Source organism: Carassius auratus, chromosome 24, assembly GCF_003368295.1.
Source record: "Carassius auratus strain Wakin chromosome 24, ASM336829v1, whole genome shotgun sequence".
NCBI lineage: Eukaryota > Metazoa > Chordata > Actinopteri > Cypriniformes > Cyprinidae > Carassius > Carassius auratus.
Window position 1 is genome coordinate 347,925 of NC_039266.1, and position 18,361 is coordinate 366,285.

General features: G+C 34.8%; 1 protein-coding gene across 1 annotated transcript in view; it reads right to left on the reverse strand.

The window, feature by feature from the left end:
* Nucleotides 1-18,361, reverse strand: part of vipr1b (vasoactive intestinal peptide receptor 1b) — a 51,765-nt gene that overhangs the window by 18,050 nt on the left and 15,354 nt on the right. Inside the window, exons 2-5 of the mRNA XM_026200457.1 lie at nucleotides 17,049-17,139; nucleotides 11,922-12,032; nucleotides 2,720-2,820; nucleotides 556-653 (exon numbers count right to left, since the gene is read on the reverse strand). Coding sequence (XP_026056242.1) covers nucleotides 556-653; nucleotides 2,720-2,820; nucleotides 11,922-12,032; nucleotides 17,049-17,139 — 401 coding nt within the window. The remainder of the gene's footprint in view (nucleotides 1-555; nucleotides 654-2,719; nucleotides 2,821-11,921; nucleotides 12,033-17,048; nucleotides 17,140-18,361) is intronic.

The window sequence follows — 18,361 nt, forward strand, 5'->3', positions numbered from 1 at the left end:
TGGAAATTTGCCAAGTATAGCTTTATAAATAAAGATATACCAGTGCTGTTGTCTACGAATTTTAAGTGATGTCCAACCAACTAAATCATAAAGAATGCAGTGATGGGTAAGGGACTTTGTATTTGTTATGAATCGTAGTGATGCATGGTAAACTGAATCTACATGACGCAGGATGGAAAATGCAGCATGCATGTACAATTTTAAATTAATATTGTATTAATATTATTACTTATGTTTTAACTTACTTATTATTAAGTGAGAGTGAGACTATTTGTACCCTGTTCTTTGACCCTGTTCATACAGTTGATTTTAATAAAAAAGCAAATTTAATTACTGCCCTGTCAGTTCATTTCAAAGAGTTGCAAGTTAGGAAGGTACTACTTTTACTTAGAAATAATTGCCTTGGATAGAGCTTTATAATTAGTTAAAGCATGTACGATAGCATAAACATGACAAATCTGGACATGCAAAACTAGTTTTGCAAATAATTCACCCCTGCACCATACCAAATACGTGTTAGCATTAGTTTCAACCAACAGATGTAGAATTTCTTACCTGAATATACAAAGTATCACAATGGCAGTGGTGAGAGAGATGAGAGAAACACTGTGCCCGATGGTGTAGCCGATCTTCACCGACCTAAAGAAACTATCCTGCAAAAGAAAAGAAAGAATACGCATTTATTAAATTGCACTGAACAGTTTAATTCTTCTTGAATCTTTAAATTGCACTACTGTTGGTTTGAGGTCAAGATGTGTTTGTTTGAAAGAAAAAAATGAATACTTTTATTCAGCAAGGCCACATTACATTGAAGATTGCATATTTTAAATAAATACTGTTCTTTTAAACTTTCTATTCATCAAAGTTTCCTGAGAAACAGGATAAAAATCATGGTTGACAAAAATAAAAAGCAACTGTATTTTCAAATTTGATATTAATTAAAAATGTTTCTTGAGCAGCAAATCAGCATATTAAAAAGATTTCTGAAGGATCATGTTTTCATTGTTCTTTTGATCAAATAAATAAATCCTTGGTGACCACAGATTACTTCTTTCAAAAATATAAAAAAAAGTGTAATGACTTCAAACTTTTATACAGCGTGGTCGGTATATGATATATCCTGATATTTATATGGTATCATTAAACATGCTTTCTAACAAATCGTTCTAAGAAATTAAGAAAATAAATGTTTTGCACTTTATGTGCAAATCTAAATTTTTAACAGCTTACTGCTCTTAGTACGTATGACGACAGTGAGGTAATAACATGCATTCACAACTTTCATAAACACTACATCTCAAAAACAAAACAACCTTGGTATATGACTATGACTCAATGCGCTGCCTTTTTTGTCCACTTATGTTATTCTGAAGTATGAAAAGAGTGATTATTTACTCAAGGCTATCTTTTTTTTTGGCAAGAATGGGTACTGTGCTGTCTCTCCCACGCAATGCTTTGCTAAAAGACTCACCTGCATAGAGCATATTCAAATAACCCCCTCTATAGTCATAAAAACCTGAACTTGGCAAGAAGGAGCATCAGATACTCGTCATCAAAAACATAAAATTCCTTTTAAGTCCCATGCCCACATATTCATTGTGGGTCTGAGGACTGTGTGTGCTGATTACACATCCTGTTGATGCAAACACATGCTGGGAAAGCTTTCATCAAAGGGCAAAGGTCATTTGCTCTTCACTTAACCACACTTTGCTTAAAAGATCAAGGTGTTTCATGTTACATAACATCTGCTTCAGTGACGGATTATTAGTATGTTTACAAATGCATCAAAATACTGACACCGACATACAACGCTAAATAAAGGAACTATTATGTTTGGACTTGTTCGTTTGCACTAGGCAATAAAAGGCTGACTGAAAAAGCAGGCTAAAAGGTTGACTGAAAAATGGTGAATGTTAAAGCTTTGGTTTTTTGGGTGAGGAACACTCAATATGACATGAGAACGATCGCTTTCTCTGAGCTAAAAGTTCAATACGTCAAGAGTCGGAGCATTTCACTGTTGTATAATGCCAGTGGAGTTGAAAATACTAGTTTGACATAACTTTATTAAGATATTTTGCATGTTTGGTGCTTTCTAAAGTCTCTCAACCACCTTCAGGGATGGTAAAATACATTGAAAAATATGTATTCATTGAATTTACAAAAAAAATTTTTGATTGGTTTAAGTGGTTGCAATCAATTTATTTTAGCTACATTGACATTTCAATATATATCTTTAAATGAAGCAAAAATAAATAGTTTGCAACCACTTACCTTAAAAAAAATCTTTATAATTTTCTTCAGTGTACACTGTAAAAATTGTATAATATACCAACATATTGAAGTAGTAAAATCTGCTTTGTACCTCCATAATACACTGAAAACCATTGAAAACACAAGTGGTAATGAGAAAACTATATAAGCAGATTTTTCACAATTTGAGTCAAATAACATTCAACAAAATAAGACATAACATAAAACCCTAATGTACATAACTCATCAAAAAAGTAAGAATAAACAGTTGTGGCATAAGTGAATGTCAATTCACAGCTTTTCTCTGTGAAATATAAGGTTGCTTGTTCTTTTTCACTTTTAAAAACTGTAAATTTAACAGTATATAAACTACTGTTAACCAAGTAACAGATTTTTACAGTAGGATTTTACAGTATTTTACCATTAAAATTACAGATACACAATTTTTTATAGTGTACTTTGTACTTACATCGTCAACAGTACCATTCAGATTATAGCCACAATGTACTGCGATTTCCATCGGGTCCATCTCAGTCCAGCCATCAGCAGTACAGGTCTTTGAGAGGTTACCTGTGTGAGAAATGTAAAGGTCATTAACCTCAAGATACAGACACTGGCTACTCTATTTAGAAGCTGCATCTGTTTATTGTGCTCTCAATTTTAAAGGTGTGATATGATGTGATTTTCTAAAAAATGGCTCGTTCTAAAACGTCCCCACATTTATTTATTTTATTTTATTTTTTGCATAACGCCGCCCAAATGTTCACGCAAAGAAAGAAAGTGTAACTTTTATTCTCTCTTTTGCCGCCACCGCCATGTTGTGGAATCTCAATTCATTGCAGAAAAAACCCCTACTTTGTTTGGCCTTCCATGAGAGGACACAACTAGAAATTAGTGGTTAAGTTGTATTTACAATACTGTTCCAGAACAGTTCAACCCAATTATATGGATGTGTGCAGTGCATTTCATGGAGGATGAGGATGTTTCCTGAACCAGTAGCCTACAATGCCTTTGTGGCAAAAAGCCTGTTTCTATAAAGTGGGGCAGTTCCAGCTTTGCAAAGACAGTTTGGCGCTTCTGACTCACAGCCTCTGAGTACGTATTTTATATATAAAGAATTTGCCACTGACTATTCAACCCAAGTTTTGAACTGTGTAAAGTAGCACTTGTTGTTTGTTGTTTCTCCAATGGTTTTATGTTTATGCACCACAATATGCAATGTGTAAAATGACAGTAAAATAAGTCATTATAATCAGTAATTATGTCCCCAATGGATGCAACAAATGCCTTGTTTGTAATGGGTTTTACTGGTTTGTCAAGCGGCGTAACATTTCCGTCACATTCTTGTATTACACCCAATAATGTTCTTTTTAATGTCAAATATCCCTTTAACTGAAACGCCATGAGTCCTGAGTCAAATGACATTTTTTTTAACTAAAGCAGAGAATTACAAGCCACATCAACCCTCTGAGGTGTTTCTTGGCCCTTCTCAATGCACAATGTCACACTGAAAGCATTTCTTGGGTCATACGACCCAGTGTTGGGACTACGTAAAAGTAGTGTAGAAACAATTTTCAATCCGAAATTGGTAGTCAATTTTACAGCTACGAAGAAATGTCAAATTTGAAACAGAAAAACTGAAATGGTATTTTCTTGTAAATCAAACTCTTAAAATTTGAAAAATATTAATTAATTAAATGTATAAAATAAAGTGTAAAGTGTACTTTGAAACTGTTATTTGAATGAGCTAAAATACATTTCCCTGAGGTCTTCTGTGTTGTGACAAAACCTTCAATGTGGTTGAAAAGTTAGTACACTGTAAGTTATGATCAAAATTAATGAACCACATTGAAGGTTTTGTCATAACACAGAAGACCTCAGGGACACTATTAGACAATATTATTTATTAAAGCTGGAATCTAAATGGGGATAGGCAGGCAAACGGGAGATCAACAACACTACTAAAAATAAAAATGAGTCCAAAAAAATTGTGTCCAATTAATTTTGAGAGGATAGGTTATACCACAATCTGACTCATCCCAAAACTTTTTGAATAAGAGCAAGGGAGACATTAGGTGTAGGTATCCCTCGAGGATGATTCATTTAGAGACAGCATTGTCTCACGGTCCACAGAATTTGAAAAATATGATGTATACTTTAGGAGGAAGAACACTTAGTTCCTCCTCAGTGCATTCAAAGCGGGTCCCATGTCACAATGCCACGTATTGATCCAAAACAAACCAATCAATTTCACTCAGGCTTGAATTAAAAAGACTAGGTGAATGAGTTCCCATGTGGTTTCTCTTCAGTGTGTTTTTTATGTCAACGCTAAAAGAAGCTGGTTCATAAATGAACACTGAATAGAGCTATACAACAACGTTCTCAGATGGAAACACTCTATTAAAAAAAAATACTTTCAAAGGAAAAAATGCCAACAGAAACAACTTAAATGCATCAAATCTACACACAAAGACCACCTGTGTCTGCCCCGACAGAAAGTGACCTCCACCTATATAACAATCATGTCTGCCGCTGAATGAATCATACTCGCAGATACAGTAAAAAAACACCTTCCAAAAGATGGAAAGATTTTGGCCAATTACAAGTTTTTTTATTTTTACTTTTCCCCCACTAAGATCTTAATGCACGTACTGTAGCAACTCACACTTTGGAATAAATCTGAAGGTGGCAAAAAAAGGGAAATGACAAAAAGTAAAAAAAAATTTTTTAAAATGAATTGGCCATTGTTTTGTCTAGTTTTGGCCTCACACTCATCCTGAGAAGAATCAAGTAAACAACATGAATCTGCTGTATCATTATTATAAAAAAAAATAAAACAACATTTTGCTGATCTTTTCCACTTTTCTATATTCAGTGCCTATGTCAAAATGTTTCTAAATGGGAAAACATGGACTTCTCTGTTTCTTAAACCTTTAACTCTGACTCAAGAAATAAAAAAAAAATGTGTACTATCTCCCCTATAATTACCCAAAGACAACACTTCTGTCATTTATTGTATTGTGTCACTTTAATAAGCGAGTTTTATTGTTCTTTAATAGGTATTGATCTACTCATTCATCATTTGGAAGATGCACCATGCACCATAAAAAGTCAATAATGGTCAATACCAAACAGAACTGCAGTATGACAAGGCTATAAAAGCAGCACTTCACTGGTACTGTACGTGAAGGTTTCTGTGTCTGCAAGTTAACTGGCTGAATGGTTCATTAAGAAAATAGACCAAAATGAATTAATTGAAGGAAAGCACAAACATTAAATTAATCAACAGGTTAATCAGCTAACGAAGTGTTTAATGAAATGATTGAGAAGTTTTAGCATTAACTTGTGATTAACATCAATTTCTGTATCTGTTACTTACAGTTATACAGTTCACAACAGGAATAAGACAGCAGCCTGATAAATTATGGATCAGTAAAAGTGAAGCTATTGTAAGACACAGGATAGAACTCAGAGAAAATGTATATATATATACACCCACATGAAAAACAACATTTTATGCTCGATTTGAATAAATTATAACATAAATAATGAAAGCTACAATGCTTATCAAGCAGGATTAAGATTATTTTTCACTCGCTATAGACTAATCCATTTTATAGCTGATGCTACTCCCTGCTTTATCTGATATGCATATTGTTATGATTATCAGAAAGACATAGATTAAAATCAGCTAAATTTTATACACTGCATTTATACAAACATGTTACTTCAACAAAAACCAGCACCTGAAAGCTTGTGTAAATTTATTGAAGGTGATGTTTACTCTTGGCTGTTAGTGTAAGCTTTGTTTGTCATGTAAGGTTGACGCCAACACTCACACATTAATCAACGTGTGCAAACACCCACGTGCAATATATCCATCCTCACACATTATTCCAATGGACCTCCGGCTTTGTCAAAAGCCACAGAGATCCCATAAAGCAAATCCAGAATGCCACATTAATCCTTGGTATTAAACAACGGACAGACTTTCATCATTCTGAAAAGCATTATCTGTCCTTTCCCATTCAAGAGAGAGCCTTGTACTGTGCTTTAACCGAAAATCCATCAGAAATGCGAGGGACTTAAGTAAAAGAAATTGCTCTTAAGTGGTATTTCACCATCAGCACTGGAACAGTATGGTTCATTTGCGACAGTGCCATTTGAAATGAACTATACAGGATGTTGGACTATATTAAGCTTTCCAATCATAGCTTAAAAATCAAAGTTTCATTTCAAAAGACACTATAGAAAATGGCATAGGAAATAATATATCACCTCACGGGAAGTGGAAATCAAGTCAGCGCTCACTTCAGGCCACCTGAATAGAACAAGAAATCTGGATATAATAAATGTGATTTAAAAAAGGTTTCAATGTTGCACTGACCTTGAACTGTCATCACCTCACATTCATACTGTAAATATACCTGATTACATTTATTATGATATTAATCACTGCAAACATCAAATAGTTATCTAATTTGCTTAATTTTGAAAAATGAATTATACTATAAGGTTGCACTGTATTTTAAGGTTCCCTTAATACAGTGTAGTTATACAAATATAAATATACACAGAGTAATATTAATTTACGACATGTACTTATTAGACTTTGGTTAATTTATTTTTTTGTATTTAAGCATAATTGACTGCTATTAATATAGTACTTTTAACATATGTAACAAAGACACTGTAAAATAAAGTGTAAGCTAATATAACCTTATTTTAATTAAATTGGTCATACTTAAGTATGCCTCAATAAACTCCTTATTTGCTACTTATTAATTCTTTGCATGGTTGTTAAAATTAGGTATGGGGTTGGGTTAAGGGACCTAAAATATGGTCATGCAAAATAAGGCATTAATATGAAATTGAGTGAAGTGACATAACATACAGCCAAGCATGCTGACCTATACTCAGAATTCATGCTCTGCTTTTAACCCATCCAAAGTGCACACACACACACACACACAGCAGTGAACACACATACACTCAGAGCAGTGGGCAGCCATTTATGCTGCTGCGCCAAGGGAGCAGTTGGGGGTTCGGTGCCTTGCTCAAAGGCAACTAAGTCGTGGGATTGCCAGCCCGAAACTCGAACCTACAACATTAGGATTAGGAGTCAATCTCTCTAACCACCAGGCCACGACTTCCCCCTAAGTATGTACTTTATATGTACCAATAAAGCCAATATGCTTATAATAAAATTACAATATATATTTGATCGTTATTTATAGAGTAGTTTACATCATTTTATGTATAACATAAAACTTGATCTGAATCAATCTGACTCAAGTTTGATGCCTTTTCTGGCCATTCCAAATAAACAGATTTTATCAATTGACAGATATCCCCTCCTCAGTGTGTACCAAGCATTTAGGAATCCTGTCAATCAGATTGCAGCTATATTATCCTTGTACTAGATCCAGTGTGGTGAGAATTCATACACAGCTCAGAACAGCAGAGCTAAAAGTCTACAAACCAGGGCTCAGACTCTGTTCTTTTTCATTTAACTGAGCTCTGTTGCTAAAAAAAACACTTGCTAATCAAATGATGAGGATCCATCAGAAGGGCTTCAGTTTTTGGCTGTGGGGAGTCATATAAGCAATGGAATGCATGACTGATCCACTTTCAGCGAAATATCATGGAATATGATTACATTTATATTCAGCTCTCAAATGTGGCCACCTTCACACTCGGCTGCATATGAAACAAGCAGCTTTGCTAGATGATTGAATTAACTAATGCTTTGTGATATATACAATCCCCAGGCACTAAAAAAAAAAGAACATTGAAATACTGTGCCTCATTAATCAAACGTTCATTAATTAAGCAATACTGAAAGGACTGAATGACATAACAAGAGTAAGACTTAAGCCTACACTTTAATTTAACGCTGAGGTTTAGCACCTTCATGAATACTTTGATATATAATAAACCTTACACATTCAGAAGCAGACCATGACTATATATATATATATATGTATATATATATATATATATATATATATATATATATATATATATATATATATATATATATATATATATAAACTACACTTAAAGAGAAAGATAATGCAAAAATTATATTGAAATATCCTATGATTAACCTTTTTTGTTGAATCACTGAAGTTTTAAAAAAGTTTTAAAAAACTTTTATGATGTTTTTTTTTAGATTTTACGATTAAAAGTGTAGATCTGGGGAAATGACAAAATCTATAAATAAAAGATATTTTAAAAATTAGCAGAAAATAAAGTGACCTTATTAAAGTGAACTTTACCTAACTTTACCTGTTTGATTTAATAAAAATCAACCCCTGAGAGCCTGCTAGCTAGGAACCACTTTGACCAGAATCATCTACAGTTCCATATTACCATGAATAAGCAGTTAAAAAAATAATAATAAATAAATTAATGAATAAATAAATAAAATCTTACATTATTACAGCTGGTCATTCCTAAAGCATTCAGTGTTCAGTGTGTTCAGAAATAACAGATTGCAATCCAGAACTCCTCACAGCAGATGTGCTCTCTTTTTCAGCCCTCTTTCATCAACGGACCCAAGAAACCTTTTATCCTTCAGCACAGAGGCTGTATTTCCATTATATGGAATGGACATTGGTTTCCATTAGATTGTACCTGATGTGCATTGCACATGGACATTTTTGCAAATCTAGACATATCTACAACATTGCAGACTTTGACTAATGTTACCTAGAGTATTAAATAAGTTAATGTCTGGAATTCAGAAGTCGGAGGCTACTGGTATAAATAAAATGCTTTTATTTTGCCTTTACAAATTATAATGTAAATTATAACAATGAAAATATATTTTACATGTTATTTTTATATTCTTGTTTTAAATTTTTGTAATGTAATTATAAGTGGTGGGCCGTTATCGGCGTTAACATGCTGCGTTAACGCGAGACTCTTATCGGGCGATGAAAAAAATATCGCCGTTAATCTATTCTCAAAGTTGGGTTGGGAGCTGGGTCTATACTAAGCAAGCTATGATGACTTTCACCTTGATATTTTATATAACTGACTCGCTGAGGCCAGCCTAAATAGATGCTCAGGACAGTTGATGGGCCACTGCTGGGCATCGTCATGAAAGCTTATCTTTTTCACATATTTTTAAGCCTTACCGCTTGTCGCTTTAAACATTAAAGCATCCAAACACAAGACGCGGAAAAGTTGAACAGAGTAGCTGGTTACTCGCGCTGTGTTCGGTGCGGAGAGAGAGACGCGTATCACTGACAGCGACACTGAACCGAGCTCTCTTCTGCAAAGTTCTCCTCGAAGTCCCTCCTGCACCTGAACGAACAAATATAAATCGCAGTTTGAACAAACAAAAAGATGTGAAAGAGCCCAATTCAGTACTCGCGTTGTTCTGGTGTTCAGGGCTCACGCAGAGACAGTCTCAAAACACTTGAACATCGAATTTGTTTCTTTTTGCTCTTGTGCCGACAAATACAAACAAAATATGTCAAAATATCCCCCTTGGAAATTATGCTCGAAAAAACGGTCAGTTATTTCTAAAGTAAAAGTAAACAGTTGAGGAAAAAAATGGGATGTGTATTATATTGGATGCGTTCATCGTCTCTTAAAGTGACCGCACCTAATTTAGCTACTGGCTGCTGTAATGTTAATCCAAGAAAATGAAAATGAAAATCACTCACTGCTCTTGACTGAATTACTTAGTTTTAACAGTAAAACCAAAAATTATTCAGACACCTGATATATTTTTTTATATATATAGCAAAACTGTAATAATGTGAGAAATGTTGAAGGTGTCTGAATAAATGTAGGTTTGATTGTATATTTCATTTTTACATTGAAGACTATCCAGTGATATTTTACATTTAATTATTTGGTTTCTGTACCTTGACACCTACAAACTTGAAAAAAACTGAAACATTGTGTAAATAGCACAAATAAATAAAAATAAACGAACATACAAATTAAACAATTTGAAACAGGGCCCACTGGTACAACCTTCATTGGGGCCCAGCTGACCCCAGCTACGGCCCTGCTCACGCCTGTTTCACACATACTCCGTCTGCAGTGCGAATGCAGTCCGTGTGCGTTACGTATGTGGTGCAGCATGGACTCGATGTGCTTTCACACAGGATGCGTTTGCAGTTCGCTACTCGGTACGTAAACGATCGCTGCACTGCTGCAGACGCAACGCTCCTGGAATGCAACTGGAATCCGTTAACATGGGTGCGTAAAAACATATGCAACGCATACACACTGCAGACGGATTATGTGTGAAACAGGTGTAAGGTTGTTTGCACCTTGTGCAATGTGGAATTAGTTTACAGCTTTTTCAAGCACTTTGTGATGCATTTTGGAAACAGGAGATGAGCCCCTGGTCTAATGCACCACCGAGTATAAATATATAGATATACAGATATAGATTTATCTGTATTTAGTACAGTGGTCAGGATGGTACGGAGGTGTGTTGCTAGTTGCGACAGCACTGCTGGACTGCATAGTTTTCCAGCAGACATTAAAATTAGGCACCAGTGATTGCATGCACTTGGCCTGGAAGACCGTGAGTTCCCGCCTAGAGCTGGAGTGTGCAAACTGCATTTTACACGGGATTGCTTCTCCAACGCAATGGAGGTTGAGATGGCCACAGCTCGCGCTGAAAAGCGACGCGATGCGGGAGTTAAGACCGCAGTTTGAGCCAGTTGATATAATTGATATAAACAAACACCTCGACATCCTCCACTTCAGATGTAGTAGGTGAGAAAAGTCCTCTACTTCAAATGATTGCTCTGTTGCAAAGCTACTTGCGTCATTACAGTCACTCTCCATTTTAGCAATTCAGACAGCAGCTGTCAATCAATTCATCACTGCGGGTCTCAGGTTCACGCCGCTCTCGCTCAGCCCCGCCCTAGGTTCGTCCCCTCTTGTTCTTGATTTATATCTTATTAAGATATTAATCAAAAATTAAAGTGACAAAATTTATAAATTAGTATATAAATTGTATATAAATATATATACTTTGCACTAAGACATCCTTTGTATAACAGGTTAATGCAAGTCTGCTGAACTTGGTATGCTGCCAGACTTTGAATGAGTTTAATTAATAGTTTCTGGTGTGATGTGGCTGAGACAGAATTATCAGATAAACAAGTGTGACCTAATGGTAGTACATACTCAATCAATGTGTCTGATTTGCCTTCTAATGAATTAGCCATTCCATCCACTCAAAGCAGCGGTTCTGCATCTAAAATGTAACCCACAGTCGGTAATTGTACCGCATTCTGCAAACAAGTTATTGATGTTGTCGTACACTGATGGCAACATACCATTAAAATGCTGTTTGCTACAGGGGAAAATTGGAATTATTGTACTTTCTGCCAATTAATGGCTTATTTTAGAGTTATCATTTTCCCAAGCTCATCACTTTGCGTTGAGAAGTGTGATATCAAAGAAACTACTCCAGTGAGTATGTGGGAGTTTAAGATTAGCTTCTGAACAACTTCAGACACTAAAGTGCCTCAAAACTTTTAGTTTTACAGCGTTGTGACAGCCTATGACAGCCCATGACTGAGGCTGACAAAATGACAAAAGACACTCTGCACTTTTCTTCAAGAGTTACTGCTGTTGCTTAATGCCTTGAAGTTCATCAAAGGTTTTTGAGGGCGATTTCAACTTACCCTCATGATGATCAGAGAAGTGTCGGAAGTAATTTGGACAAGGAATAACCACATGTTCCCCAACTTTGGCTGATGGCCAGCAAGCAATAATATCCCACATCCCTTTGCAGCCTGGCAAAAGAATAAAGAACAATGCTTAGCATTAACCCAATATTTTATAACTTGTACAAAACTTGTACAAAAACATAAAACATCATAAGGATTAGAGTATAATTATATATTATTTTATTAATTATATATATATATATATACACACACACACACACACACACACACAGTGGTGCCCAAAATTGTTAGAACACCTGACAGATATGAATATATTGACCTTTTTTGCCTCCAAAGCATGATTTCATTTCATAATGTTCATGACACATGCAGATGGTTGCTCTGAGCACAACAAATAGCAGATGAAGTTAGTTTGTGCTCTCTTTTTTATCCACTTTTAACTTTAATATTTGGTATGTCCATCTTTTGCAGCAATAACAGCAGTAATATATCTGGCAATATACAGTATTTCCTTAGAACTTCAACACTAATGTTATCCCATGCATTCTGCATCTCAAGCCAAGGGCTTTCCTCTGAATGTACAATAGATCTGTCCAGATTATTTTCCAACTCACCCCAAATTTGCAATAGTTTGTTTTATGAGTATTGTAAGGGCCAATTCAACAAAAATAACTGAAACTTACAGTCTTTCTGGAATAACATGAAGAAACAGAACAAACTGAGGTGTCTCCAAAATGCTTCAAGAAACCTACCTGCAAAGCTACCTGAAAAACTATGCACAAGTGCACCTAGGGCAAAAGCGTTTTAAACGCGAAGGATGGTCACCAAATGTTGATTTAATTTAGTTAATAGAAATTAATTGATAAAGAAAATCCATTTATGACATTATTTTTGCTAGCATCCTAATTTTACAGCATTTTTACAAAAGTGCCTAAAACTTTAAACAGTACTGTGGCGTTATAGGTAAGTTTCTTGAAGCATTTTGGAGCAAGTCTGTCTAAATTCGTTCTGTTTCTTCATGTTATTCCAGACAGACTGATGATGAGATCAGATCTCTGTGTGGAGCATTGGCTGCTGTCAGGCTCCTTGTGCAAACAAAAATCTCACTGGATTATTACAGTTAATGGCAAAATGAATGTCTGAAAATATGAACTAATATTTCCAACTGACACACTACAACAAAAATATAAATACCTGACTTAAAACCAATTTTTTAAGCTGGTGAAAATACTAGTGTTCTAATAATTTTGGCCACGACTGTGTAATGATAAATTCATGAGCATGAAAATTAAAATTTAATGTAGCAAATAATTGAAAAGAACATCATTTAGCATTTTTTATATACAGTATGTGTATATGTACTGTATAAGTTTATATTTTTACTTTTTTGTCATTTTCTTTTACAAAAACTGTATACATACTGTATGTATTCTACCATTTATTTGCTACATTAAAGTGTTATTTTCATGCACAAAACTAATTAGTTATTATACAGAAAGATGCCTCCAATGGTCCAGCCAAATACTAATTTGACAGCACTAACTTCCTGCAGAAAAATTATACAAATGTGTCACTAGTTCATCTCCCTAGTGTTTTCATTAGTCTACCCTGTCTAAATTTAACTGGGGTTTATTTAAAAGTAACATGAGGACTCTAAAACTCCCACTTCCCTCATCCTTCAGTCGGACACCTGTGTGCACAATAAACTGAGATATGGTATCAGCTTATTGCTTTACCCATAATATTTTGAATATTTACGATGCTCCTCATGCCCCAGAATGCATCTGTCTGATTCATGAGGCGAGGTGAGCTGGCTCTTGATTGTGAATGTGGAGAACTGACAGCTAGTTTATCTTGTTCATCCTCTCCGAGCTACAGAGGAATGTTCCAGAGGCAAGTGGCCTGTTTAAAAATCCACCTCATTCAGACACTAGATATATGGATGTAAGAATGGGTCAGCACACAGACTGTAGACATGTAAATTCAATCATCACAGGATTGCAGTTTGTATTGAAATCTGATAAAGTCCGGCTGCTGAAAGCTCTTTATGGTTAAACACACTGACTAGGGAACTCTGAAAGGAAAATGTACTGTAGATGCCTTGACTACTAATACTGGACTGGTCAGCATTTGGATAAAAAAAAAACAGCAAAGGTAAGCTCTACAGGTTTAGTTCCACTTCAAATGCAGTTGATGAATTGGACTGTTGTAAAAATGTGGAAAGAAATAAACATAAAAAAATAAATAAAAAAAAACGAATTTTCTTTAAGGGATAAAGGAAGTGTTAATCTGTGTCTCAATGTTTAGACTGAGTGATTGAATCTAAGGGAAGGCATGTGATTGCATCTTAAATGAGTTCGGCAGGGTATATGGAGGCATTTTTACCTAAATTATGGGGCAAGGGAAGAGTATTTTCACTATAGGATGCATTGGTTTTGCAAAGTGCCCTCCGTGAACATTATACAATCCAAAGAAAAGTTCATCCCACTTAATGTCTTCCAAAACATGGCTGCCAATACACTATAGCTCATCTACCAGTGTACCTACAGATGGGTTGTGGGTTGAAGGCATCGTATTTCCCAAATATGAACTCTTTCAGGTTTAGCTCTTGCATTACTTTACAGTACACTGTGTATGTTTGCTTTGTAAATAAGTAGTAAGTGAATGACATCTATACCGTATACCATACATTTCAGTTTTACAGAGCTCAAAATGTAAAACTTTTGATGCAGTTTGGTGGTAATTTTTGAACCATGCTCAACATTACACCAAATTCATACTTTTGTTATTTCCATTTTATTCAACATCCTACACATTGAGAGAGAATCAATTTCTGATTACAATAACTACCGAAAAATACCAGCAGACTTTTAAAGATGTACAGGTGCATCTCAATAAATTATAATGTCGTGGAAAAGTTTATTTATTTCAGTAATTCAACTCAAATTGTGAAACTCGTGTATCAATTCAATGCACACAAACTGAAGTAGTTTAAGTCTTTGGTTCTTTTAATTGTGATGATTTTGGCTCACATTTAACAAAAACCCACCAATTCAGTCCTATCAATTAGTGCCGAAATGTTCTTTGTCTAAGAAAACATTTTAAAATCCACAGCTTTATTATTTTATTCTGTAGCTCAACTGGTGCTAGCAACACCAAGGTCATTGGTTTCAATGCACAACCATGAATGCACAGTAAATCACTTTGGATAAAAATGTCTGCCAAGTGTAAAAATATAACGTGAACCTTTGATTAAAAGTTAATACATTGTTTAAGAAAATAATAATACGTTTATTCAGCAAAGACTGATTAAATTGATCAAATGTGACATTAAAGACATAATGTTACAAAATAAAATAAATTATGTTCTTTTGAATTTTCGAATCATCAAAGAATCCTGAAAAATTGTTTACATTTTCCACAAATATTTTACATCAATAATTATAAGAAAAGTTTCTTGAGTAGCAAATCAGCAAATGAGAGTGATTTCTGAATAAACCATTGAAGACTAGAGAAATGATACTGAAAATTCAGCTTTACCATCACAGGAATAAATTACATAGTAAAATATATTGAATATTGTGATAATATTTCACTTTTTTTCTGACTTGAATTTTACACCTTGATTGAACATCAGAAATGTATTTTCCTAAAAGCTATTGAACTACTCTGTGTTGACGTGAGGGAGTTGTCTAGGGCTCTGTTAAGAGGTTGCTACACTATTCTGTGTGTTTTGTGTGGTTGCTACAGAGCTGTTCTTAACTTTTAGTTTACTAACATGATATAGGCTTCAGGTCCAGTCTCATGGGTCCATCCCAATCCAAACGAAAAGCCTAGTTATATCACAACAAAAGATAAAAAAAAGTAAACTCTCAAGTCTATCTTAGAACAATACACATGGACACTATAGGGCTTTCATTTCAAACAGTTGCAAGGAATGCTTGTGGGCACAACAGATCCTTTCATTCATCCCACTCTCTATCCATGATGGGGGCCTGACTTTAACAGCTGCCTTCCACTTTCATCCCTGATTGCCAGTTCACCTCGTCAACCTGAAGAATGAGTCAGTGGAGGATAACCTACTCTCAAAGGAGCTTCTGCATAATTGTAGATATCTATGTGCGCTGCAGTGGTCCCTCGACCCTTTGCTGAGAATCCGAAGTAATCAGCTAGGCAGATGAATCAGTATTTTGTCAGAATGCTTGAGGTCTCATCAGCATGTGCATGATACATCCCATTGATGAGGATGATGGTAATCTGAAAACAATGATTTCTTTTTTCATATTTTCATATTCAAACCATTGGATGGATGAAGCATTATCGTTATATTTTTTTAAATTAATATTTGTATTTACTTTTCATATATATGTATGTATATGTGTGTGTGTGTGTGTGTGTGTGTGTGTGTGTGTGTGTGTGTGTGTGTATTCCAGTTTCCTTTTTTTCCCCTTTCTTTTTTGGGCGGTTACTCCAGTCTTCAGTGTCACATGATCCTTCAGATATCATTCTGATATGCTGATTTGGTGCTATTATTCTCAATATTAAGCACATTCTGCTCAATGTTGTTGTGTAAACCATAGTACATTTTAATTTTTCAAGATTTTATGATGAATAGAACATTTTCATAATTTGTTTGAAATAATTATAATAATTTTGTAACACTGCAAATGCCTTTCTGTTACTTTTAATAAATTTTATGCATCCATGCTGAACACAAGAATTTATTTATTTCAATATAACAGAATTCTTTATATATACAAATATATAGTTTTTTTTCTTCAAAATTTTCATTGCTCTGTAATTTTCACCACATATCAAACAAAAAAGTGTTATATTTAACAGCATTCTATATATATATATATATATATATATATATATATATATATATACACACATACATATAATTTCTTCTTACTATAAAACAGCAGTTTACTAGGTCTTCTAGATTTTATTTTCATTCAAACAAATTCTAGATATGAATGTTAGTGCTTTTTTTTGGCCTTGTTTCAGCACCACATATTAGCTCTTTCTGATCTAAAGTTAAATCTATTTCCCCGTCTGTGCAAAATTGTTTATTGACTGTGAAAATGGCACAGAGCACCATTGTTTTGTGAATATCACCTGATGTGACGTTTCCTGCTGTTTTATTCTCGCACCTCGCTCTTGCCAGCTCAATCTCATTTACCACGTCACACATCTGAACAGCCCCAACCTGCAAAAGAGACAGAGAGAGAGAGAACATTTCAGTTGTTCAACCACAGCACAACCTTCAAAGCTTCAATCTCTTTCGTCTCAGTGATTCACCACAATATTATTCTCAGGATAGTCTATTACTTTAAGGTGTCAGCTTTCATCTTGCAACTCTTTCATTTCATATGCATATTTATGGATTGTAGCGAAGCCTTAGGGGCCTTATTTTAGCTAAATATTTACAGCAAAGACCTACTGGGAATTAGATCAACCACTGCTTGAAAAATCCACAACTGAACTACTTATCAGATTTTAGCTTGCCATACACCATTCTTATTGACAGTCCAATGTACGTCTATACGCTAGCGGCACATGGACAAAAGACCATCACTGCTCTGTGGAGATGATATCATGCCTCTAAGGGAGAAAAGGCATGTGGGGCCAGTGAGTAATCGTCGGATTGCTCACTGATGTCCACTGCTGATGACAAATTCATGCTGACAGTCAGTGGCAGACAGCCTGCGGGTCAATAATAACGTGAAAGTCCAACGAACAGCTTGAGAAGGTCAATGAAGACGGTGCTGGGGAAGAGGGGGCTGATTGAATCCCTATAGAGTTAATAATGCTTTATGTGAGTGGGTGTTTGTGTCATGTTCTTTGGGTGTGTAGTGTTTATTGTCTTGAGTTAACATCTGAGCATGCTTCTGTTTGGTACGTTTGTGTGTGGGTCTGCATTTGTGTGTGTGTGGGTACAGGTGTGTCTGTGCATTTCAATGTGAGAGACCTGAGATCTGTGACTTAGAACAACAGGTTAATGAGAAACAGAAAGGGTTTGATTTACTTCTGCTGAGTTCAACTGACATGAATAGGAATGCAAGCCAAGTTTTCTTCATGTATTATTGGCATTGTTGGGCCAATGGAATGAAGCACTGAAAACATTTATAAAATAAATATACTCCAGTCAATGCCTTCATTACTAGCTGATGGTGAGAAAAGAAGTGTGGTGTTAAAAAAAATAAATAAAATAAAATAACTGTTTTCTATTAAAATATATTTTAAAATGTAATTTATTTTGGTAATTGCAAACTGGATTTTCAGCAACCATTACTCCCTGTCTTCAGTGTCACATGATCCATCAGTATATTCTAATATGCTGATATATTCTTCTTACTATTAATGCGGAACACATTTAAAAAGAGCAGCATTTATTTGAAATATAAAAATTGTGTAATACCTTCACTTTT